We start from the raw sequence: 27239 nt of genomic DNA, 5'->3' as shown, positions 1-27239 counted from the left end.
TCCATCCTCGTTCCAGGCGTTTCCTGGGAACATCAACTCTGACAGCGTGGTACGCCACGACCTGCAGCACCCGGTCATTGCCCGCTACGTGCGCATGGTGCCCCTGGACTGGAACGGAGAAGGCCGCATTGGGCTCAGAATCGAAGTCTATGGCTGTTCTTACTGTGAGTATCACACAGTTAAAATTCGTTGTGGGCGTTGCCATCTTCATTTAAATAGTAATCTGTTTATTTTCAGTTATTTACCATTGCTTACTTTCTCTGACAGTAAACTGCCTTCTGTTTTTATATACAAGTAAAACATAATGTTGTTTGTTTGTCATAAATGTATGTTTACATTTATATACAAACACATATAAGAATACCTTAAGAATATTTTAAGTAAAGGATTGGGAAGTGTCCGTTCAATAGACTAAAACAATGAAGCTTGTTAATTAAATTGCCTGAAGTCTTATGAAATATTTAAAAAGTAAAAACCAATACTATTATCCATCTTTTGGGCTTTTTGTGATGCATTTTGAATATATTCTTAAGAGCTTCCTTCCATTTCTCTTTGGTTAAAGTTATCACTTTTTAAAATCCAAGCACTGAGTTTCAAGGTCAGTTGTATTTTATGTATCTATAAGTCTTATTTGCATCTTTTTCCAATTTGGTCATATAAAAAGTTTCTTTTCCTTTAAGCGTCTTTTGAATTTCCTTTTTGTATTTCTTAAATATATTATACATAAGTCTAATTATTCCAATATGTGGACTTTGGGGGATTTTAATTCTGCTATCTATTGTTTCCACTTATTTTCGCTAGTAGTGCTTGTTTATTCCTCCCTCTCCCGCTCCTCATTTTCTCTCCTTCCTTCATAGACTTCCTATCTGCCTGTCCTTCTTATTTATCCTTATGCGCATCCATGTTCTTGACTGTGACTTCAGTTTCTTCAAAACTGTATCTGTGGAACTTCTTTTGGGCAGATATTGATGGTGCATTCTTTTAGAGAGAATTTATTTTTGCTTGTTTCTTCTATGAAGGCAGTACCAACACCAAATTACTTTAAAGATTGAGGATTTTTGAGGCCCTTAGGTAGTATAAATTCAGTCTTCAAACACATGATTAGCAAACACTGGCTTTAGTATGTGAATTCTCTGGGAAAACGTATTTTCTTCCTTCCAAGAGATGTTTCTTCCTGTTCTTCCAATTGGTCAGGGGAGGAGTGATGCTGGATACGGACAGGGCAGAGAATTGGAATATCGGCTTTATGCAGCGAATCTCCCTTTAGATTCTTACCTACCTCTTCCTGTAGACTCATAAAAATAAAACTCACTATAACCAGAAAATGGCAGATGCCCTAATGGGCAAGCATTTTAAATTAACCAAACACTTGGTAGTTCATAACAAAAAAAAGTATATAAAGTTTTTACCTCTGAATTTACTTGCAGAGATTAATGTGAAATAGTAGCTATAATGATGACCAGTTCGTATTTTATTAGTTCATAGGCAACATTGTTATGTGCAGACTGATCTGATTACTATAAAGGGGCCATGGAGATCATTTTAAATATTCTGTAGGGGTTTATTTTATTTGGTCATTACTTTATTATAGCAAATATGATGAGTAGAGAGACAGAGAGATTTAGTTCTTCAGAAAAATTAGAACTCTTCAGAAGAAGCCTACAATGAGCCCTAACACAAATGTAGGTCCTTTCTACTGTGTACTCTGGGTATTCCTGGAAAGGAAACCCTGCGCTCACAGTGTTCTAGATGTCGGCATCATGACGGGAAGGCAAAAAAAGAAAAAATGAAAACCCCCCAAAACTGATATTTTTATCAGTGTGACAAATTTTATAAGGAGCGTGTTCAACTTTCAATAAATGAAAAGTATGTAATATTCTTAATGGAAACCATGATATATATAATTTCTTTTATTAATTGTTTATGGAACACTTTTTTGTGTCGTGAAATATGCTGATTTCACCCCAGTGAAATAATACCACAGTGAATACGAAAAACATGGTATGAAAGACAAAGGCAATTTAATCTAGCAATGTTTATTAGAATAAAAATAGTGAAAGTCAATATTTGCCCAAAGGCACACAGCCTGAGTGATAGAGCCAGAAGGGAAACCAGAGAGTCTGGTACACTACCACTGTTTGCCTAGTCCTTAATTCCAACAAAGTGAATATCCATGTGACCAGCTCCAGGTAAGAAATCACATCGACACCCCAGATGCACTCATTGGGCCCCCTCAGTTATATTTGTGATAATTATCCATGCTGATGGGGTATTCATTTATTTCCATTAATAGTAGTATTCTGTTGTATGAATATTCCACAATTTTTCTTTCATTTCATGTTTAGGAACATTTGAATGTTTCCAATTTGGGGCTCTTTCTGTAGAATTTCTATAAATACATTTCCATGGGTAGAGACCTAGGAAGGGGTAATATCAAGATAGCATATGTATATACTCAAGTTGGTTAAGAATGACAGAAATTTTTCTAAAGTGGTTGTGTCAGTTTAGACTTTCACAGCAATGTGTTCCTGTTGCTATACAATTTCAGACACTTAGCATCGATTTAAAAGTGTTAGCCCTTCTGTCGGGTGTTCGTTATATCTCATTTTAGTGTTAATGAACATTTTCCTGATTTTTAAAGAGTTTATGCTTACTGGTCATTTGTATACCCTCTTTCCTGACGTGTTTGTTCAGGAATATTGCCCATATTTCTATTGGATTGTCTTTTATTTGTCCATTTTTCTAATTGTTTTGAGTAGTTTTTACAGCCAACTCTATTTCTTTTCTTTTTATTTTCATTCTCATTACACTATCTAGACATGCATCTTTTTGAGATGGCTTCCTTTAAAAATAATTATTTTAAAACCAATACTGTCAATGGAATTACTTTAGAACTCACAGCAAAAGGAAAAAGCAGCTCGCCCAGAGGAAATAGTGCTCCGACTCAGGTGTGGCTTAAAATATAACAACATGTTCTGTAATCCTTGCAAGTGGGTTTGTAAAGTTTTGAATTAGTGCTGTCATAGGCTTTTCCATCAATCCTAGGCTTTGACAACCATAAGATGGGGAGGAAAAATACCTGAAGCTAAATTGGAAGCTAGATTTTCTAAGCGTATAAGCCTTTCTGGAGGAAAAATCATACGCTTTGGAAAACTATATTAATATTTATACCTATAGATGCCCAGTGGAGTAAATGATAAATTGGTAACAGAATCAAATAAAGTAAAATAGAATTTGAAAAATAGTATTGTAGCAGGTTGTAGTAAATTGGATAATGGCCTCCCAGAGATCTCAGGTCCTAATTCCTGGACCCTATAAATATTACTTTAAAAGACAAGTGTTTGTAGGTGTGATTAAGTTAATGATATTGACATAGGGTGATTATCCTGCACTCGTGCAGGTGGGCTCTGGATGCAGTCATGTGTGTCCTTATAAGAGGTAGGCAGAGGGTGGTTTCCCAGACAGAAAAGAGGGAGGCAAGCTGACCACGGAGGCAGAGATTGGAGCTGTCTGGCTACAAGCCATGGGATGTGGCCAGAACAGGAGACTAGCAGATCTACCCTAGAGCCTCTGGAGGGAGTATGGTCCTGCCGACACGTTGATTTCAAACCAGTGAAACCAATTGGGGACTTCTGGCCTCCAAAACTGTGAGAGAACAAATCTCTTTTGTTTAAAGCACTGTATTTTGGGTAATTTGTTATAATAGCAACAGGAAACTAATACAGATTTCAATATTTTAGAAAAAAAAAGGCACAGAAATAGCTCCGAGCAGTGCTCTCCAGTAGAACTTTAAATGTCTCAATCTGCTGTAGTCACTAGCCACGTGTAGCTATTGAGCAATTGAAATTTAGCCAAGACAACTGAGGAACTAAACTTCTAATTTTATTTAATTTTGATTAATGTGAATTAAAATAGGGTGAAAACTGGCTACCATATTGGATCATGTAGCTTAGAAGAACCAAAACATCTGCTTTTTATTTTTCTTGTTACAATCTAAACAGATTACAGCACTTGTTTTTTAAGTGACAGTCTCTAAATATTTTTTTCCTTGCTTTGGGGGGAAAAAAAAACACAATTTAATTATCTTGGAGACTGTTTTTACTGTCGAAAATTTGGTGACAGGTCATTTTTCTAACTAATGTTCAGGTCAGATTATTTTTTGTCTATTTTTGTAGAATGTAAATTACATTCTCTTTTTCAAGAAAAATATACATGTTTATAATAAGAAAAAGATGTGTTGAACACACTTGTAAAGGATAACTTTCCCAAAGTTACAATGGTTTAGATTTATCTGTACTGGAATTCAAACTGGAGTGGTTCCTTCAAAGATGACCCTCTGTTTTTTCTTGAACTTAGTGAACTGTTGCCGTAAGGGCTTTGTTTGATTTTTCAATGAGAAAAGAAATCCTGGGTCTTTGGGGAATCGTCAGACAGACATACCTCCCTTTTGCCCTCCTCTGAGTAGCAGTGCTGTGTACTCTGGGGCCCCAGCAAGCAGGGAATCTAGGCTTTGATCACTCTTGTGGGAGAGAGAAATGAATTCTCTCATCTTTCTAGAAACCCCTTAGAGGGTTTATCTATGATCTGTCTTAAACCTGCAGGTTAGGGGATAGGGTTGTACTTCTTTTATTTCAAAGTTTGCCAGAACCGGAAGGGAGAAATCTGTGTGAGCACCGCTTCCATCGGAGTGTATGCCTCCTGTGACTCCCCTCGTGTGTGTTGTCTTTCCTCCGTGCAGTGCTTCCATGGTCACTTCGTCCTCTGAGAAGTTAGATACCTCTCAAGATTGAAATATGTTCACTCTGTTCCAGGGGAAGAAGTTTAGTTCCAGGCCACTCCTTCAAAATCTTTAGGGTTTCTACTGTTTTTGTTTCCTGACTTGTCTTGACAATCACATGAATTCCAATTTCAATGAATTTAAACTCATTTTAGGTTATTCAGCTCTCTCTACCTTTAGTTTTCCCTCATTTTGTCAAAATAAGTGTATGCTGTTATTTTAAAAACTTGCTAATATTCCCCATGTCTTTTGACTCAGTAAGCTGTCTCCCAAAACACTGATGCTCATCATATTCTATACCAAAGAGACTACGTGAAACAAAAGAGAGAAGTTACAGTCTAATGATTTAAAAAAAAAAATCATTATGGCTACAATATTCAAACATTCATTTAACAAAAGCCCAACACAGTGTATTGTTGAAAATAGTGAGCTTTTTTGGTGACAAATACCAAATTAGCTTTAACTAGAGTCTTCATAAGAGTAAGGTCAGCATCTTGGGAAACCAGAATACACACAGCTGAAATGATTTCTATATATGCCTTCTCTCTTTAGATGAATAATTAATAAAGCCTAGATATGTCACCCAATGCAAATCATGGTGGAAAATAAGTGCCAAGCTGGCAGGGAGGGAAAACCATGTCAGGAGAAGCCACATACAAATCGAAGGAGGATAGTGTTTCATCCTTTTCATGCTGTGCTAATGAGAATATTCTCTTATAAGTACCACAGAGTAATTCCCATAGCTCTTATTCTGCCTAGATGAGAGACACTGCCATGTAAACATGTATTAGTTTGCTGGGGCTGTTGTAGCAAATTACCACAAATTGTGTGTCTAAGACAACAGAGATTTATTATCTCACAGTTCTGGAGGGCCAAAGTTTGAAATCAAGGTGTTTTCAGGGTTAATTCCTTGTGGAGGCTCATGCTTCTCCCTGAGCTTCTGTTGGTTGTTGGCGGTTCTTGGTGTTGCTTGACTTGTAGCTGCATCATTCTAGTCTCTGTCTTCACAAGGCCTTCCTCCCTCTGTGTTTATGTCTTTGTATCCTCACGTAGTCTTATAAGGACACATGTCCTTGGATTTAGGAACCACCCTAAACCAAGCTGACCTTTTTGCACAGTAACATCACATCTGCAGAGACCCTATTTCCAAGTAAGTCTATATGTTGAGTTTCTGAGTGGAGCCGAATGTTGTGGCAAACATTATTCAACCTGCTACAATAAATATTCATTAAAATTGGTAATAATTACTTTTTAGATCAGTTTAGCTGAGCAAAGAAATAAGTTCTAGAAGTCAACCTGTTTTCCTATTTAAATTAGATGTTTAATTTTGCATAATGTAAAAGGGTTCCAGATTCTTATATTTTTTTGTTCATCACACACAAAGTAAAAGACGTACTGTTGCTTGAAGATCAATATTTTATGACATAGATTCATCAATCCCATTAGCATTTATTGAATTCTATTTTTAAATCATTTTGCTAATTTTAAATCCAAAATGCAAATCTGATCATATCACACCTTTACTTAAAAGACTTTAATGATGCTACATTGCCTATAAAGTATAAGTTGTTAGCCTGAAATATAGTGCCCTTCCTATTACTTCTGTAGTCTTAGGCCCTATCATTTTCATGTTGAACTTTGTGCTCCACTAACACAAACTATTCCTACTTCCAAATACATGACCTGCTTTTAACATATATTCATCTGAGATGTCCTCTCCGACTGTAATGTCCTCGTCATCATTCGTCACCTGACCAATCTGTCCTATCTTCTAGGATTCAATCAAGATGCAGTTTCCAGCAAGAGGTCTCTGAATTTCCAGAATAAACCACATCGTTTTTGTTTTTTGTTTTTGTTTTTGTTTTCGTTTTTACTCCAATTACATTATGTGAATATATCCAATGGAATATTTATCAACGCATTGCAAAATATAGCAGATCTTAAGATATTGGGGAGAAGGGGCACACAAAGTCACCTTATTCATCATTGGCATTCCATTAATTAGCAGACTCCCTGTACACAGTTGATGTTTGCACAACTGAACTAATGTAAGATGTAAATGATTTAAACCTAATTTATTCTCTCAGTGAAAATTACTATTCGACATTGTATAGATTTTTTTATTGGTTCAACAAGATATGATTCTATTACATCATACTGAATGGCGCTCTAGAGGCCTACAGAATGTTAAAATAATTGCTAACTCTGAATGTATTAATAGATGTTCCAAAAGAGCCATATAAAGTAGAGAACTCAATTTTTCTTTTTCTGATTCGAATGTGTATAGACCTTTGTTATTTCTACTTAAGGGTATTTTAAACCACAATTTTATGAAACTGCTTCATGGATTACATATATAAATTGTTTATCATCAGAGGAAAAATACCACACTCTTATTAATTAATTTGAACTTTACATGCAGATTAATGTGAAAATAAAAGTAAATCAATATAAAAACAGATTTAATAGCTATCAAAGTCAAGTTCCACATAGTAAAGAGATAATTAAAATTGTCATGCTAGTAAATAATGTATGGACATTATTTATGTATGCTAGTAAATAATGTATAGATATGCTGAGTTCCTATGTTCGTATGCAGTAGATTTTTAAAAAAATAGGTTATAAACAAATATTCTTGTCTTTAAGAGAAATGGAATTTAGATTCAAGCACATGTTATATTCTTCACTTCTTTAAAAAGCAGTTTATATTTCAAAGTGGAATTGGAAAATTACAATAGAAAGACTGTTTCTCTATATCTAATTGTAGCTCACCATGGTGGATGGTAATGCAGCCAGCAACTGCATTCTTATAGCAGTCTGATATTTTTGATATGGTGAAAAATATACTAGGCCATTTGTTTCATGGTCTTGACTTATTTAGCAATGTAAACTTAAAGGTGTAAATATTAAAAGGTAATAAAGTATTATTATTTTATATGATAAAAAGTCAAAAACTTAGTGGGTCTTATTCCTGGATCAACATTTGAGGGTGATATTTACATTGAAAGGAAATATAAGTTATAAAAAACAAAGGATTCTGTTCTGGTTTTTCATGTCCATGGGATACATATTATCAACCTTTAATTGATTTTTTTTTCAGTGTAATTTCTTTCCTTGGAAGATAGTTACTATTGAGGTTATTCAGTGGAAAAACATAGCAAATGTAACTTTCTACTTAGCTACAGGACAATTACAAATGGCAACTAGTTCATATTTTGGAGATATATTTAGTATGTCACTGATTTAGAGTTATATTTACATTGTATTGCTTACTACAAAAATCTAAATTTAAGTTTACTCAGTAATTTTCAAATGTTAATTTGATGTAAAATCAATAGTGTTGATTTAAAGCAAGCTAAAGTTATTGGTATAGCACAACATGTAATGAAGCCCATTTTTGCCATTCCAAATTAGGAAAAAAAGTATACTTCTATTGTGGAATAAGAGGATGTATTTTGTACTGTAAATATTAATCCAAACCTCTTTTCATAACAATACAAGCATATTTTAAAAAGCATGCACATACTATGTTAACTGGTTGAAGATAAGAATAAAATAATGAAAAATAACTGTGCCTCAGCATGGTTTATAAATAAGATATTTTGATTAATACAAAGAGCCATATATATACTCTACAAGCACTTTTAAACTAAAAAGTTCTCAAGAGACATCTCAGCCCGATTCCTTATTTTACTAATGAGAAAACTAAAATCCACAGGGTTATGTGACTGGCATAAGATAATCACAGACATAGCAAACCTGCATAATAATTTAGAACATTGTTATGACGTTTGATACCTCTCTGCTCTGGTTAATTCTTCTTTTCTTCTCCACGCACAAGGACTTTTTATAATCATAATGATGGCCTACAGAAAATACTATTTTGTGGATTCTAATGACTATAAATTGGCACATAGTTTTCGCTATAAGAATACATAGAAGGAGTTATTCAGCAAGAAAAATACCTCAATGGCATTGCACACTCCACATTTCCAATAGGAAAATTTACAGGACTGATCTTCATAATACACTCATTTAAGGACAGCTCACAAATAAACACAGCTCAAGCTTTCCTTGCTGTTTGGTGCAAAAAGTTTATCAACTTCAGTCAGTCCATTTTTTCAGAGAATCTCAGCTCATCAGATATTTTCACTACCTTTTACATATATGTTAATCTTATTTACGTGATTGCAGAGAATATTAAAGTCAGAGTTATAGTTACAACGTCGTCACTTAAAATTCTTGTTTAATGTGAAGAAAGAAGTAAAATTTAAAACACTGCATATATATGATTCTTTTATTAGCTTTTATTTCTTGAGTTGTTAGTCTTAATTGTCACCTATTTAAATGAGCTTAGCTAGAGAGAGAAGAGCAAATATTTAGGATGGCAGTTATCACCCTCATGAATTAAAAGTAACGATATAATAAAATCACTTAGTATGCTGACATTTAAATTTTCAAACAGTCCACATTCTTGGATATATCAATTAAAAATTAGAAATCAGTCATTTTCAAACATTGAATAATTTTATTCCTATTAGACTGGTATCAGATCCACCATACCTAGACTTAAGAAGAATTATCACAATTTTATTCTGTATACTTCTGAATTGAACATTTACGTAATATTTTCTCATGCTCCAAATAGTGTCATACTATTTGTCTTTAGTCTTACTAAAGTCTTTTCAGTCTTTCATGTTTGGTGAAGTGGGAGCGGTTAAAGAAGTTGCCTTATGTTCCATTTCATTCTGAATTTCTAATATTAAGGAAGAAAAAAGGCAGGTAGACTGGACCAGTCTCTGTAAACATTCTGACAACTGTAATGCCGAGCATTCCCAAATAATTATTTTTTCAAGGAGGAAGCCCTTATCTATGGAAGGTTTTGAGCAAGATATCTCTTTTTTAGGTTGCCTATGGTAAATGCTCTCTAGATTTGTGATCTTGGCTCCATGGAAATTAACTCATAAGCTGAGTAATCATTAAAGTATTGAATGGAGATGTTTCACAACCTAAATGCGCCCTTCTGTATGAGGCAGTAACTGCCTGGCTTATTAGACACCCTCCCTATAAGTCTAGGTCAAGGAGCTCAGTGTGATATAAGAAGGGACACCTGAGAAACTGTGCAGGCTGTTCTAGACCCCTCCCTGTCTGGTTCCTGCCTCTGTCTTAATCACCTCATTTTTAAATCCCATTGATGAGGAAGCTATTCCCACCTAGGGTTATGGGGATGGCTGAATATCTGACACCCAACATCAGAGAGATGAGATCAGCAGCAGATTATCAGTCATGTGTATTTGCAGCCCATGGGAGATGGACACCACATGCCATGCAGGCCATGTGGGGGTTGTACTTGGGAACAGAGTGAATAGAGTCAGGCTAAGTGAGAGACGTGCCTTATAGTATCAAGAGAGTGAAGTGTCCCTTGGTTCCCACAGGAGGATGTGCGATTGTTTGAATAATTCTGTGGGTGGCAGGGAGCTGAAGCCCCATGTGCTCAGTGATAAGAGACTGCACCTGGTTCCTGAAACAGGAAGGACTTTTCACTAGGGGACTTCATCCATGGGAGCAGAGTTCCTAGGGGAACTTGTGGTTAGACCTTTTGAGAACCTGGTTTTCCTCAGAAGTCAAGGCATACATAATACTGTGCTTTTAATTTCAGGCCTTATACCACCGTTTCTGGATGGTTTGTTTCCTAAAATTATTGGTAAAGTCAGGCTCTAGGTAAGACTGATATTTGCATAAAATCTGATTTAACCGTCTGATCCTAATCACCACATGGATTGTGTTAATTATTCACCTGAGTCCAGTCAACAACGTGCAAAACCTCATGCAACATTCTTTCTTCCCGCTATGAACCTACAGTTTACCAGGTCGCTTACTTAGTAGTCTGGCCTATATTATACCTGCTATATCATCCGTATTTGTGTATCATACAAAACGAATCTAGAGAATGGCAAGTGGCTTCTTAAATTTTCAAATGTAAATGTTTTAATGTTGAGGCAGGGGAGATTTTTTTCCCTTGGTATTGTGCTTGAATAATAAAGATAATTATTCCCCTCAAATCATATTACAAGGTTTTCCTATGTTGCAGAAGACTCGGTGGAAATATAACTGTGCTCACTCACTCTCCATAGTGTTCGACTCTGAGCACAACTGGTTTAACAAACCCTCTCGTTAACCTCTACTCCAAATTTAGGTGTGCCGTGTCCATCTATTACAGGGGTGCTATTGGTTGACCAAAAATAAAGTATATTTACTAATGCTAAAGTTAACAATCAAAAATAAAATTTAGTAATTATTACAACAAAACCCAGTGAGAGACCTAGAAGCATATTCGATGGGTACAGCAGAATAGGGATTTCTATTCATTCTTCAGGTGAGGGTTTGTCAACAATGTTTAAGGTAAAACATGGCACAGATTCATTTAAAATCATGCTACAAAGGAAGTATTTGAATTCAAGGCCGTGAGATGACTAGAGAATACATTGTTTCCTCCTTTTTTAACGACCAATGTAGATTCACTCTGGACTTGTCCAAATACTGCTCGGCATGGTTGTAGAGCCTCCTGTATCGCTCCCACGACTTTCCATTGATGATTCTAGATCACCTCATCTCTGCTTTTACAGTTTGTGCTACTCATTCTCTTCTTATTCTGTTTGTTTTATCTTGTTTTGTATATTCTTTCTAAATTAAAAGAATAAATATATGTTTTAAAACAAATTGTATTTTATACTTTGACCACAGTGAATATCACTATAGACTGAGGTCTTTTTATCCTTGATACTGTTGATGTTTTTGGAAGATAATTTATTGTTGGACATTGGTAGGGAGAGGCTGCCCTGTTAATTATAGAATCTTCAGCATCCCTGGCCTACTCATGTTAATAGTACATCAAACTCCTCCTGTTGTGACAACCAAAATTGACTTCAGACATGAAGAAATGTCTCCTGGAGGGCATAAAGTCACTGTGTCATCTTAATCATGCTTATTCAGAGATGTACATAGCGGGACATAATATGTGGAGAGTGTAGAACTGTGCTCTATGTAGTGGTTCAAACAGTTTCTTGAGTGGGCAGTGTCATTAAATTGATTTGACTGATTTCTTATGGCTTTAGATTGAACTGATCAAATCAGAGCTATTTGGATAACTCCAGACAGCTTCAGTTTGGTTCAGATGATTCATTTCATAATAATCTTGACTACAATATTTTTTTGTATAGGAAATATGATTCATTTTCGGGGCGTAGGGGAAGTATAGACTAGGAATGCTCTTGACTGTGATTATTTCCCACAATATACTGGGATCACATTTCGGAACTAAGTATATTGCTTTTTCTTTTTCCATGCTTACTTTTCAGTGAAGAGAGTGATTTGGTTAACTAAACTACTGTTAGTTTAATTTAATTCTCACTAGTTCGAATCAGAAATATATCTGCTATGAAACATTGGATCTGGAAGCTAAGAAATACCTAACATTTGTTGAGTGTTTCTGGCTCATATCTATAATAACTTCACAATCCTACAAAATAGGTGGTGGTATCCCCATTTTGCAAATGAGAATACCAAAGTTTGAAGAGGTAAGGTAACTTACCCATGTATCACACACTGTCAGACTAAATTTTGATCTTTTTACCAAAGCATGTTACCTCCTAAAGACAGCACCAGACGAGAGTGTAACAGATCTACAGTCAGGATAGTAATAATAATTATCGTTATTTATATAATTAAGAGTATGCAGCATATCTAGAGCATTGTGCTAAGTGCCTTATTTAATCTTCTTAATACTGCTACAAGTTAGGAACTATAATTGTCTCCATTTTACCTATGAGAAAACTAAAGACTAAATAAATTTTTGTTTACTCATTCAACCAGTGAATATAAAACCAGGATAACGATGTATTTGTTTGTTTGTTAGCTAGTGTATTCATTGCCTATTCCCAAAAGCTTCCAAAAGAACAATTGGTAAAAAATGTGGATATTTATGTGCCTGACTAGAGTACAATATACCTAAAATAAAAATGTTCACAAAAGTAGTAATTTGAAAGTTGTGACACAAAAAAAGTTGAATAAACTGTGCCGTACAGCCATTACAAAACCTTTAAATAATTTTTAATGACAATAAAACATGGTCACAATATGGTAGTAGATGAAGAAAAGCAGAATTTAAAAATGTTTATACAAAGCAATATCTCTTTCACTTACTAGTTGGTTAAAAAATATAAAAATTGCATCAAATTATTAACTATATTTATGTCTGAGATATGATATTATGGTTAACTTTTATGTACTTTCCTGCATTTAAAAATTACTATAATCAGAATATAATTTAAAATGTATGCAAGATTTTGATCTCAAATTACAAATCAGATGTGTGTTAAAGTTCTCATCCTTTCCTCAACACTTTTAATTTCAAGGTCCCATCTCAATGGCCTTTGGGGAAATTTAATCTTAGTCAATTTTGGTTTCATACTATTTTAGGATCTTTTTCAGTGTTATTATGTACACACTTACCTATCCACAGAGGCTGGCCAGACTTACCCCTGTTCACATCCACTCCTCTCTCAAGCTTAATGACTCTCTGTTGCTTCTCTGGCACTCCTGGGCTCTTGAAACAGTTGGGAACCAGTTGGATGCTCCACCTATAAATCATTACCCCAAAAGAACGACCAGTTACTATATTTAAAGGAACATATAAAGCCAGCTGAATTAACTAGTTTACTTAGTGTTCGGATGCTAATAATTCAAAACCCACTCTTTATGATATGTATAAAATTAATAATGCCATAAAAAGTACCTAAAATCTATATTGTAAATGATATACAAAAAGAAGCAGTGTAATATTTCTGTACTACAATTTATATTTCAAAATATATATTTGATTATATAAAGTAATTTACAAAAATATACTTGTAAAGAAAAACAATGTAAAAAACATGTTTTAAAATCAGATAGGGGAAAAAAATATATCTTGCTTAACTTTATATAACATCAATTTTCAATTTAAATAATTTGCATTTTCATCAGTCTCTAATATTGCCTAGAGCCATGGGTGATTTTGTATGTCATTAACATAGTCAGAATTCATTTGCAAAAATTTGCTTCACAATGTCACTTTTTAGTTTTGAGCACAATATGCATGTATAGGGATTATTTGTATTAAGCATATTTTGAAGTGTCACATTTTCCTTTATGATATGCATTATGATTTAATGAAAGGAGATGGCTCTTTGGGTTTAAATCTTAAGTAAATGCCATGTTTATTTAATGGGTGATTTGCAATGGTTGCTTAAGCTTTTCAGTCCCCTTTCTGCCACCTCAAAATGGGAGTAATAATGGTTACTCCATATATTTGTCATGGAGATTAAATGAGATAACAAATATAATGTGCTTAGTACAGTGACTGGCTTAAGGTGAGCACTCATAAATATTAGCCATTATTGTTGTTGCTGGTGTTCACATTTTGTAGTTTTCTTTCGTAGCATTTAGGATCATTTAGTAATTGTTTATTCATTTCCATTTAGTCTCATCTCTGAAATGAATATAGCATCTGCTCTTTCCCTCATAAGAAAATATGCCTTAAACATTAATTAAGCATAAAAAATGAGGTCTTAATGCTCAGAGTTAACAGTCATTTTATTAAAAAAAAGTTGCCTCCATATCAAAATATAATTTTCAGACTTAAAAGAGATTCTCTGAAGTGACTGACATCAAAGAAGAGCAGAAAACAGGACTCATGAAGCCAGAAAATGTTTAGAGGTAAAAGATCTCTTAGGTATTTTCTCATCCAGCTCCTGGGTGTGCAGAGGAGGAACTCTTTCTGAGGCCACCCCTCAAGAAGCTAGTGGTGAAACCATACTGAATCTGGTTTTAGTATTTAGTCCAGTCTTCTTCTTTGTATTATATCAAAGGTAACGTGTATTTATTTCTGTTAGAATTCAGTCAGTCACTTGGTGTTGAGCTTGGACATTCTACCTTCACTGCGTTAGGTAGTACTGAAATATTTTTGAAAGAATGAGTCCCTGTTTTATCTATCAAATACATAGAAAGTTTGTAAGAAATAACTAATTTCTCAGCAGTTTACACTAGAGGATAATTATGCAACCGTAGATATGAGACACAGTTGGTGTCCTTTACCCACATGGATATTTTATTGACACTTAGTTAAGAGTGAGGAGCCAATGAAAATCTCAGTTTTTGTAGAAAGTGGAAGGATTGTTATAGCCCAAGGAAGTTTAGAAGGGTTATATTGAGCCCAGTGATGTAGATAAGATTCATGCTTAAAGTACGTTTTAATAATGAACTAAATCATACAGTAATCATGAGAGGCAAAAAACATCTAATAATTAATGTTCAGTTGACCAAAGGAAATTAAGCCCAGGTTATTTGCAAAAAATACCTTAAGCTCAGTAAATCTATGCCATCAAATCATTATGACAATTATATTTATTGAGTCACATTTTGATTTTTCAAATTGTCTGATCATTAACCTCATAGGACAGTGGAGACGTGTAATTTGGCTAATAATTGCAGTAATTGTTGACAAAGAAATATGTAAATAGTGAGAAGCGAGAGATGGAAAGAAAAAAGAAGGAAACATTAAAATTAATACAAAGTGTACATTTGTTAATACTGTTCTCAATCTTTAGCAAAAATTTTTAATGATTTTATATATAGCACTTAAGCCTTTTGAAAAATTATGTTAAACAATACTAATATTCTTTATATTAAAATGCTGACTTACCATCAACATGCTATTTAGTGTGTCATTTTAATCTTGAAATTTGGATTCTTTTTAGTAATAATGTATTGAGTGAGCATTAATGGATTATTAAAATTCCAATGTCAACTAAATTGATACATCAGCATTCTCATAACAAATAGTTCATAAAATTATTCTGTTCATTAAGAAAAAGAAGAAATACACACAAACGGACAGACATATACACAGCATACTGCTGGGCAGTCTGTATTCTACCATAAAAACCCCTCCACTTTATAACAAGAGGCTATTTGTTGTTAAAAGTGTAGCATTTTAACTGCTAAATGATGTGGAAGAATTCTCTGATTGATTGCACCATTCTGTATAGATTTGACATTTTCCCTGTGATTTGTGTGGTATTCTTCACAGAAGGTGTTGCTTGGGCTCTCTTGAGTGCACATGTGCCACCTTTCCCTCTGCCCCTCCTCTCTTACCCATCTCCAGGCACGAGTGCTTATATTTTTTCATAAATAGTGACAAAAAATTAATTAATCAGAGAGGAGCGTATTAAATGTCAAACTATCTCTAAATGAAGAAAAATTATAAAGAAAGGAGGTCGGTAGCAAATGGAAAATTATTCCCATCTTCAACGCATTTATATCTAACAAATTCTTTCTTAGAAATTGTTGAAGTATTTGCATTTGACTGGCTTATTTTAATCTAGGAAAAGAACAAAAAAAAAGTGTATAACTTCAACTCTTTAAATCCCACATCAGTTTTGCAAAATTTCAAGAGCTACATTCTTTATAAAGTAAGCCTATGAAAATGTTTAATCTGCCCAAATGGAAAATAAAATACTGGACCCTTGAATTTTTATAATTAAGTAATCTGGCCTGTAGAACTTTTCTTCTCATTTCTCCTTCCTATTGATAGTCTCGTAGATGATATTTAATGTAAAGGCACGAAAGGAGAAGAAACTGTTATAGTTCTTCCCAAACTCCAGTAGTTCTCTTATTAGCCATGAAGGCTTGGATAAGTCATTGATCCTTTCCGAAATCGCTTTTCTATTTGTAACTTGAAAACAAAGTATCTATTCTTTAATATTGTAAGTTTTAATTGAAGAGTTTAATAGAAAATACCTTATACACAGTAATTGTTAAATAAATGGCAGCCGTTTGAATTTTCATTTAGAAAACAATTTCTGTTTTAAGTCAAGAAATATATTGGTTAAGAATGAGATCAAATTGAAGATAAACAGGATCGAAATATGAGCCTATTAATTTCAACTAAAAAAGTTAAAGAATTATCAGTCATACACAATTTAAGATGATATTTCTCAAGTTTTATTTAAAAATCAGGTAAATCCAAAGTGGCTGCAATTTATTGATTGCAAACTAGCTGGTTAGTGGCAGGCACAGAATTGAACCCGCAAGTCTGTCGTGTAGATAAATATCACCCTTACATCACTTTTATGTTCATTTTGCCCCTTATTAATATAATTTCATGAGGGATTAGTTATGCTTTATTAATATACTCCAAGTATATTATCAATTTCTTGAAGATGTGAGCTGTTTCTTATACAGCATTTCTCTTGCTCTCAGCAACTAAAAAGGTACCTTGCACATACCAGGTACTTAGTTTTAAGTTGATTTGTTTAAAGGTGGAAATTATTAGAAATGTATTTCCGATTTTACTTAGCTTTTAGTGGATATTAACATCAGGAATCTTTAAAAAAATGGAGAAAGTGATCATAATCCTGACTCCTATTTGTCATATCTATCTACTTCCCAAACTCTAACGCAAAATTAAGGCAGGAAAGGTAGTTTTGTAGGGGAGCACATTACACGTTAATCTAGAGGTCTAAGAGCCGAACTTTGGCACCTGCCACTTAAACCTGGTGTACAGGGGCTCTAAGGCAACAAAGGTCACACTGACCTATTATTTGAGTAGAAGAAAGAAAAAAAATCTCAGTGATCCATAACTGTTCTTCAAACTGAACTCTTCAAGATGTCTGTAGATATCTACAGCAAATCATTGCCAGTTCTTAGATTATCCATTCAGTTCTGTTACTAGGACAACCAAGAGATTAGAGAATCTCCCTTCTAGTTGGCACAATTATAGTGAATACAGGTAACAATAGGTTGCTGCCTCTCAGTGCTCATGATCAGTTGAAGTTACTTATACGTGGGCTTTCCTTATTTTAAAACTAAACAGCCTATCATGTTGAATTTGTTTTTGCCTTGCTGTTATGTTCAGTAAAATTTAACCTATGTCTGACATACTGGATTTTATAAATTTAACTTAAACGTTATAGAGATTCCGGGTTTCCTCAAGTTCTTTCTGTGATCAGTCCCAATTAAACACTCATAACTGCATGAGTTCTCAGACTCTAGCTAGTTTTTCTTACTGAGAAACTGAATTTGAGCAGAATGTATAACCCGATACTAATGGAAGAAAAGTCAAGTTGAATAGTATTGACATAAATAGTTTGAGATAAATAGTTTCACTTATCCTAACATCAACCATAGTGAGTACTCACTTCCTTTTTTCTTTAAAAGCCCACATATTAGAACAGATCTGTTGGGGGCCAAGAACTGTATATTACTTTATAAAGAATGGTATTTTATTACAATTGTTTTTTACATTATGCTACAATATTTATAATGTAACATCGACAATAAAAAAAAAGTCCCTCCTACATAATTTATGTGTTCACAAAAAGGGGATAATCTAAACTGTCTCTAGACTATAAGTCTTAGATCCAGCAGGTACTGTGTCACTTTGGGAAAATTACTTAGGCTTTGAACTTCAGTTTCCTCATCCTTAAAGATGAAAAAGCAAAGGCAAAAACAAACAAATTCTTCATTGGTAAAAAGAGACTAATTGAAACAAGCATTTTATTTTATTTTTAACTTAGCTGCCTAAAATAACTAACTTCTTTTTCCAGTTTTATTAAAGTTTAATTGATAAATAACAATTATGTATATTTAAGGTACACAACTTGATGTTTTGATATATGTATACATTGTGAAATGATCATCACAGTCAAGCTAATTAACATATATTTTAAATACATTATGGAGTCTTCCCAGCTCAATACCAAGCTCATTCAGTGCCCTTGATATACTTTAGGTTCTTGTCCTTTTGCATTCTGTATTAGTTTCGTATGATGCATAAAAAATTACCACAAACTTAGTGGTTTAAAGCAATATACATTTATTATTTTACCTTTACCATGGATCAGATGGCTAGGGATGGCTTAACTGGGTTCTTTGCTCAGAGTCGCACAGCACTGCAATCAACACAAAGGTGGAACTCCAGGGTGTTTAAAGGACTTCACATTTGTCATTAAAATGAAAGAGTCATATAGTCTTGGCAGAGACAGTAGAAAGCAAGGGTGCAAGGCCGAGGAGGATGATTAGGGCTCCATGCCTTCATAGTCTTCCTAGAGCCAGGATTATGTGTAAGATGACTTTAACTGGCCTGTACCCATTTCTCTGGAATATACTTTTATTGGGGGCTAAAGGCATAAGGAATTATGAGAGGAGTCTCATTTAATAAAGCTTTACATCAGAACACAATTTAAAACTAAATAACCAGTAGCTCTGTTTTCAAAAGAAACTAAATTTATCCCTGGCCCTGTCTGTGTCTCTGTGTGTTTCCCATTCCCAGGCCCTGGGTATATGGTTCAGCCTCTTTTCTCCCAGGGCCTCATTATATCTCCCTACATGTCTTCATCTTTCTGGGACTCCCGATATGCCTCTTCCAGCTGTTCCACCATAGCCACGCTCCTTTCATTTTCCTAAGTAAAGCAATTCAACCCAGCCTTCTAAGTGATGCTCTGGGGCCTATCATTTCATCTACAAATGGTTTAGCAAAGTGTTTAAATTTTCTCTATACACGTGAAAAAATTCCCAGCAGCCTTTTAAAATAGTGGATTCTCCTTCTTTCTAACAAGTGAATAGGTCATATGGTCAAAGTTATATAGCTAACAGGTAGAAAGAAGACGATCATGAAGAAAGGATGTATACATTCCTGCAACCATGCTCAGTGGCTGCAACAGCAGGACTCCCCTGTGCATCATTCAACAAGCAGGGGGTGCATCCCTCTATTATACTATTTATATTATGTTTTAACTATCTCTCTACATGACTGCAGTCCCCAAATATGTAATGAGTTCCTGATGGCAGAACACATTTCATATCAATTTTTGTAACCCCAGGCTCTAGTATGCTGTCTGGCACCTAATTATAGCAATCAATAAATGCTTAATAGAGTCATCATTCATTTAACAAATATTTGTAGTCCATATATGAGAAAGTAACAGTTAAACTGAGATCTGAAAAATGAGTAAGAATGGGACATGAAAAAGAAGGCAAGGGTAGTTAAGGCTAAGGGAGCAATAGGGAATGAATTATAACCAGTAGGTTAATGAAAAATACTGATCTGTGCAGTACTAGACAGGACTGAAAATACTTTGTTTCAGGTCATTCTTAGGAGTTCTGGCCATTTGTACCAACAATTTTTGTTTGGTCACAATGATATTTGTTCATTCACTAGAAATTGCTAGAACCAACCGGGTACTAGGGGCTGAGGATGTTGTCATGTTGGGGAGGTTTTGGGGAGGAAAACCCGTCTCTGCCTTCTTGGAAGAGACTGCCAATGAGGAACCGCACGGTGGAGGTAGTGTTACGACTATGCTCTTGCTGGACAGTGCTGGTGCACTCAGGGGAACAGATGCCAGTGGAGATGTGACTTCATTAGGAAGCGGCGGTATGCTTGGGCTTTGGAGGTGGTTAAAGGTAGGAGCAAGGTGATGTTCCAGGGTAGATAAAAGAGCATACACAATATCCTGGGGACAGAAATGGAAGGCTGATGGGGCTGCTGCACTGGAAGTGTTTGATATGAAATGAGGCTGGAGAGTTTGGGAGATCTTGACACATGATTTTATATGCCATGTTACTGATTATTATTTTTTTTTACATTAGAAGCCCAAAGGGATGCCACTGAAATATCTGAAGCTAAAAGTTTTATGTGTATTGAGAGTGATGGGGATAGGAGAAGCATAGCATCATCATATCTGCTTTGAGTTTACCTTGCTCTGACTGCAGTGTAGAGAAGTTTGAGAGCAGCTGCAGAAGCCTCGGGAACAGCCATGGCTGGAGTCCAGGTGAAAGATAGCAGCTTAGACTGGGATGGTAGTGGCTGAGTGGGAATAAGTAGAAGGATGCGAGAGATATTAGAAGGTAAATTTTACAGGACTTGGTGATGTATTTAATATGGCTGTTGTGGGGAAAAAACAACAACAACAACAACAAACTAAGAATGACTCCTTTGTGTCTGTCTGGCCCTACTAGCTATTGGGCAATGTTATGCATAGGAGTAGGGACTGATGGTAGAGGAGCAAGTTCAAAGGCAGTATCATGAGTTTACTTTGTAAAATGTTGAATTTGAAGTATATTTACAGAATCCACAAGGTGGATAGCTGAATAGTGGATAACTGAATAATAAAGGACTCAGGAACTCAGTGTCAATAGGGCTAGAGATAAATTTGTGATTTAGCTATGCATAGGAAGGAAATTGAAGCTGTAGTTGGATGTGGTTACCTAGGTTGTGATTATGGTGTGACAAGAGCGGAGCATCGAAGACTGATCCTTAAGAACTCCAAAGTCTAATGGCTGAGTAACGGGAACGTAAACTAAAACGGACACAAAGAATGAATGGCAGGTAAGTCAGGGGATATCTGGAAAGAAGTGTGTAACAAAAATCATGTCGGGAAGATGAGCATCAGTCATGAATGCTGCTAAGAGATCATGGAAGATGAGCACTAAAAAGTTGTCCATTCAAGTCGATGATGACTTTATCATGAATTTTTATTGAAGTAATGGGAATTGAAACCAGTGTGACATGGATTAAGGAATGTGTGAGAGTTTAGGAGATTGAATCAGAAAGCATAGAGTGGCATTTCTTATTTAAACATAGCATTATATAATAGAATAAACACCAGGCAGTTAATTTGTTCCCTTAGAGAAGTTCGCTTTTGGAATCAAGGTGGTGAATTACATTACCTTTTATTATTTCTTAGTTTTTGGTGATTTCATAGCTATTCCATTAAGTAGAATTTACTTTGTTGTATTCACCCTGGATGAAGAACCTAAGATAGGATCCAAAATTTTCAGTGGCCTCTCCCCAAAACCAACATATCTAAGTCATTCTGCTTCTCTTCTTTCATTATTTCTGAAGATCTCCATCTGCTCTTCCATTTATCATCTGCTTGATATTCTTGGACAGTGTACTCGCTTGGGCTAACCTGTGGGTTTAAATAGGCAAGTCATAACATCCCCTTTTCCCCTTTACAGATGATGAGTATCATTTTTCCAAAAAAATATTTGCTCATTTTCTCCTATCTGCGTATGGCACTGCTACAAACCCATCTTTTCTCTATCTCCCACATTTCCATTAAGTGTGTTTCCCTACACACTGGATGGTCAATTGACATTAAAAAATATATCGACAACAGTCTCATACATTGATTAGTATTTCTTCGTGTTCATAATTTAAGAGCCCTTTTAAAAATGTAGGAAATTGGCTTTTTTATCCTTATTTTTAAATACCTTTTATGGTAACTTTTATGAATAGGATGATAGGAATAAATAGAAATGTGCCAATGAAACTGGATAGCTCAAAATATAAATTGAATTAAAAATCAAAATTGTTCTTTATATTATAATTCCTTAAAAAATTTTTATCATAGATCAGGAAGTTTGTGTTTTATCTTATTTTTTAGTGAATATCTATTGAAAGTGAGATTATAGTCAAGAATTCTGAGGCCTGAAAGTGTGAGATTTCAAGGTTTGGACTATTCTAATAGCTGTGCATGGCACATCTAAAGATGTTTTGTTTCTTCTGAAGCATTTTTTTTTCCTTATATCTGAAGGCACTAAATTTATAACCAGGCTATTTGGGAGCATATACTGTGGATGTGCGTTAAATTGAGATTGAAATTTTAGGAAATTGTCAAATGCTTTAAATTTACACAATAGCATTGTTTTCTAACTGTTGAATATAGGCAAGTTTTAAAAATATCCTTCACAATTACGCAACTTTAGAGTTGGCTGTAGTGGAAATAGTAAAACATAGGAATAAAGTCCACTTATAAATCTTATTTTAAATGTAAATGTTCCATTTGCCGAAATTGATCTGTGTTTTCTGTAGGTAAACAATTGTCCATTTGGCTGAAATTACTGGGCAGGAAGTATTATTATCCAGTTCTTATACCATGTGTCAATTTAACCTCAGGTCTGTGTTCTCTTGACTGCCACATTGCTTCAATTCCCATTGCTTTTATAAACACATTTATCAGAAACTTTAAAATTCTCATGGCAGCTGGTAGCATGAAGCACAGACCAGATTATAATGTATTTCACTTCCCCAGCTCCACCAAGCACAAAAGCTTTATCATTAAGATTTCTGGCACTTCTTGCCTTTTTGAATACTATTGTGAGAATTGGTAAGATCATGTCCACACAACACTCTAGACTAAAATAATAGTAGTCTATAAATGTATGAAATATCATAAAATTTTTAACATGATCTAGTTAAGTGAATAGATTTCTGAGTGGAATCAGTTGTGACTTTCAAAGCGATTTTGAATCTGCTACATTTGTAATGATGAAAAAGTATGTGATTTTTAATAATGAAAAAAATTAATCTCAACCGAAGAGTTTTGGATGTTGCTGTTCCCTGTCAGTGTAAATTTTATTTACATTATGGGGAATGCCAATGGATAATATACATTATTCAGACTGTTTATATTTTTCACTTTAATAGAAGTTTTGGCTTTACTACAGAAAAGGATGCAAGATTTATAATTTAAAAACAACAACAAGAAGAAAAGCACTGTCAAGTTCATACTCACTGTTTGCATTTTAAAATAGCTAATTCTCTTCTAATGGCAGATATTCCAAACGTATAGCAATAACTCATCAGCTAGCAAATAAAGGACATCATATTAGTTTCCTGAGTTTCTTTAAAAAACACAAATGCTTCTTTTCCTTCCACTGATTCTTCTGGCATTAAAGGTTTGTTTTAATCGAATTACTTAGAAAATCTTTTTATATTGAGCTTCTTAAAACAACAAAACTACTTTCAATTGGAGAAAATAGAGTATTTACTTAAATAATATTTTTGTTTTCCATCTTGATAATATTGTTTCTATAGTTCACATTTTAATCTCTCTCTTTCTTTAAATGAAACAACCCAGTTGTTTTAAAAGATTGATTTTCCTTTGTTTCCTTATAAAGGTAACCTACATTTGCATCTTTACTTGTATAATGACAGGTGGTCTTAATTCCTTTCCCTTTGGTGTTTGCAGCTAGCAAACGCAGTTAGGTTTAACTGTACATGCATTTTTTTAAATTTGCACATATTATTTAGTGAAAACAAAAGATGGGCTGTTTATAATTATTTCCCCCTAACTTCACAAAAAGAAAAGACTCAGAGCAACAGGGGTGATAGGCAATTCGATATTCTTAGGCTGAAGCAAAATCCCCATACTCCCTGAACATTAATCGAATAACAAAACATTTTCTAGCTCTTTCTTTAGTCCTTTGGCATTATTGTCAGTGGATGCATATTAAATACATATTTGTCTGCAGTTTCCATGTTGGCTGCTATCTAGATCAGTGGCGATCAGTGTGGTGATCAGTGTAGTGGTTCAGCATAAAAGTACTCTGGAGCCCTCCAGTAGTTTCAACTCCCAGCCCTGCCATTTCGTAGCTGCCTTGTCAAGTTACTTGTGCCCTCTCTTTGTTCTCTCACTTTAAAATGGGAAAAATAAATAATAGTACCAATATTATAGGGTTATTATCAGGATTGGATAAATTAATATTTATGAAGTTCCTGAAATGCAAAGCAAGTACTATATATCAACTACTATATAAATATATACACACACACACACACACATATAATTAATATATGACTGTAATATACACAGGCTGCAGACAGAGAACTAGGTACAGACAGAAACATATCCATTTATTCATTCCCGATTATTATCCTCTATATCCTTAAGCTACATGTTACTCACTCACAGAGGATATTAAGTCCCTTATTCCTCTTACCCATGACTGTGGTTTACCTTTCTTCCTGTATTCAAGGAGTACTAAACATTTTAAATGATAGTTATAGTCTTCTCTAGTGTAAACTATATAGTTCGGTAAATCAACCATTTTATCATTAGTGCAGAGTGAATAGATGGCAGTGCTTCTAAGAATTCCCCTCTGCTGCAAAAAAAACTACCCTCCAAAAGAATTACACTGGTAAGAAAAATAACGCTGTCATTGCTAACTTTGCCAAATCATTGACAGTTCACTTTCTATGAAAGAGTTAAACATGTTGCTGTATCAAATATTAAATTACTCATTAATTAAAGTAGAACAGATTCAATATATTTTTTTTATTTAGCAGATTATCCAGAAACTACCATGTCTGCAATTTATATTTATCCTGTAAACTACATATGCATTAAACATTTCCATCTGGAGTTTCGATGATTATTTTTCTCCCATCTCATGCTTGATAAGCTGTTACTGATTAAACAGGGAATTCTGAGGCTGTTGAAAGAACAGATTTTTAAAGCTCTATCACCTTGGTGTTCTTTACTTCTTAGCTGATCTTGCTTGATGGCTGCATGTTCCATTTTGGCTGCAGTCCAGCTAGAAGCTATAGATCCCTTGGCCACAATGGTTTAATGCAGACAGCCTTATTTTGTTTCTGCTTCCTTTCTCCCTCAGTGGGGGGGAGGGGGGGGCCGTCTACTATCTAGTTTAATTTATAATAAGTTTTCTTTCTTCTTTACTTGTCTCATTTGGTTTGATGCTAAACCTTAATTTACTCTATGCTATGTCTAATAAAACATAATCAGCATATTTTGATACATAATATTTTCTAAGCATTGTTCTAAAGACTTCACATGTTTTGACTCACTTAATTCTCACTAACTATGCTAGGAGGTAGATGCTATTATTATCCCTATTTAACAGTTGAGGAAACTGAGACCACAGGGAGTTTGATTCACATCCTCAAGATCAAACGACTAGGAAGTGGTAGAGCTCAGTATAAACACAGACCCCCTAAGTCTAGGGCCCTGGCTCCAACCCCAAAACTGTGGGCCTTTCAGAGCTAAGTTTCCATCCCTAAAGTAGTAGGACATGCACTTTGAGATGTAGCTGCAGTAAAAACATATTCAGAAAAGCCACAGCCTTAGCTCTCCTTTACAATGCACATACTGACTTTGGGTTACCTGATGGGAGTCATTTAATGGACAAAAATGTAGTGGAGTCTTAAGACAATAATAAAAATAATAATAACATCAAATAGAACAATAATTAAATAGCTTTTATTTTTTTGAGAACCACCATCTGTTTATCTCTCGCATACAATATCTGTTTCCCTGAATTGTTACCTTCTGTGTTATCAGCCCCATAGGTATTTTACACATTTTTCAAACTGAGTCTCAAAAAAATGATATTTCTTGTAATGGTCCCAATATTAGTGACTAGTAGAATCAGAATTCAAGTTCTAGTCCATTATTTTGTTATATGCTTTGTTTGTTATTATTGGATTTTAGAGCACATTATCCTTAAAAAAAAAAAAAAAAAAGGCCTTACAGACATAAGATTCACCCAGCTACAAGTCAGATACACCCCTGATCAGCAAGTGACTGATATTGTAACTAGATATCTCCCTAGCCTCTTCTTGTGTGTATGAACTTGATTCCTTGGATTTGCACATATTCCAAATATCACCCTGGAGGCAATTAGGTATAAGGGAATGGTGTTTTAAGGTAATCTTCCTTTGAAGAAACTCTGAAATGATTATTTAAGATAACGTTGACCCGTAACAATTAGCTAGATATTTCTACAGCAAAATGTGTTTATTCAGGAACAACAAAGCATTGCAGTTAGGGACCTGTGACATAAAGGCAAGCCAAGCCATGTGCAACTCTGGAGAAACAAAGAAGAACCTCTTTTAAGTACTGAAGGGTAGGTAATGCGCTGTTGTAAAGGAAGAGTCCATTGGAGGAACCAAAAGTCTGAAGTACAGTGATTTTTCATTGGATGAGTTATGGCAGTCTCCTATTGACCGAGATGTTACTGGGCAAGGAGGAATCTTTTCTTCCTCCTGCCGAGCTAGTAGAGTAGTATCACTTCCTGTGGGAGATGCCAGGTACGTCTCTTCCTGTTGGGCTCAGTGGCGAGTCGAGTGACACGTGAGAGTTCTCTCGTCTAGTCTCCTGACTCCATTTTAAATGAGGTTTCTGTTTATTAATTTTCACCATAAACACTTACTAGTTGTTCCAAAGGCACACAGACTTTTTTAAAAATTTGCCCCTTAGATCTGGATTATACATCTTGTTCATCTTTGGACTCCCAGCATTTTAAGGATTGTGATCACTAAAGTATAGTGGGTTCAGGTCAATCACGTTTTTTGTTGTTGTTGTTTTTGTTGTTTTAAGTTTTGCTGAGGCATTTCATCACTTTTTCCTTGGACTGGGGGTGAGATCCACTTTTCAGTTTGCAAGGGCTTACTCTTCTATTGAGAACAGAACAAAATGGGCATACACCATCTGTTCACATCATATTAACCAGAATTTGGCCCCATGGCCATAAATATCTAGTTACAAAGGAGAATTGAAAGATAGTCTCAATTCTGTTGCCATTTGCCCAGCTAAAATTTGGAATTTTTATTATTAAAATA

General features: G+C 34.7%; 1 protein-coding gene across 1 annotated transcript in view; it reads left to right on the top strand.

Moving 5' to 3' along the window:
- The window catches only part of CNTNAP2 (contactin associated protein 2), a 1613390-nt gene that overhangs the window by 694984 nt on the left and 891167 nt on the right, over window positions 1-27239 (top strand). Inside the window, exon 4 of the mRNA XM_039861152.1 lies at window positions 17-164. Coding sequence (XP_039717086.1) covers window positions 17-164 — 148 coding nt within the window. The remainder of the gene's footprint in view (window positions 1-16; window positions 165-27239) is intronic.

Source organism: Pteropus medius, unplaced genomic scaffold, assembly GCF_902729225.1.
Source record: "Pteropus medius unplaced genomic scaffold, Ma_sr-lr_union100, whole genome shotgun sequence".
Taxonomy (NCBI): Eukaryota; Metazoa; Chordata; class Mammalia; order Chiroptera; family Pteropodidae; genus Pteropus; species Pteropus medius.
Note: the sequence above shows the minus strand (reverse complement) of the source record. Positions and strands in the feature narration are given on the sequence as shown.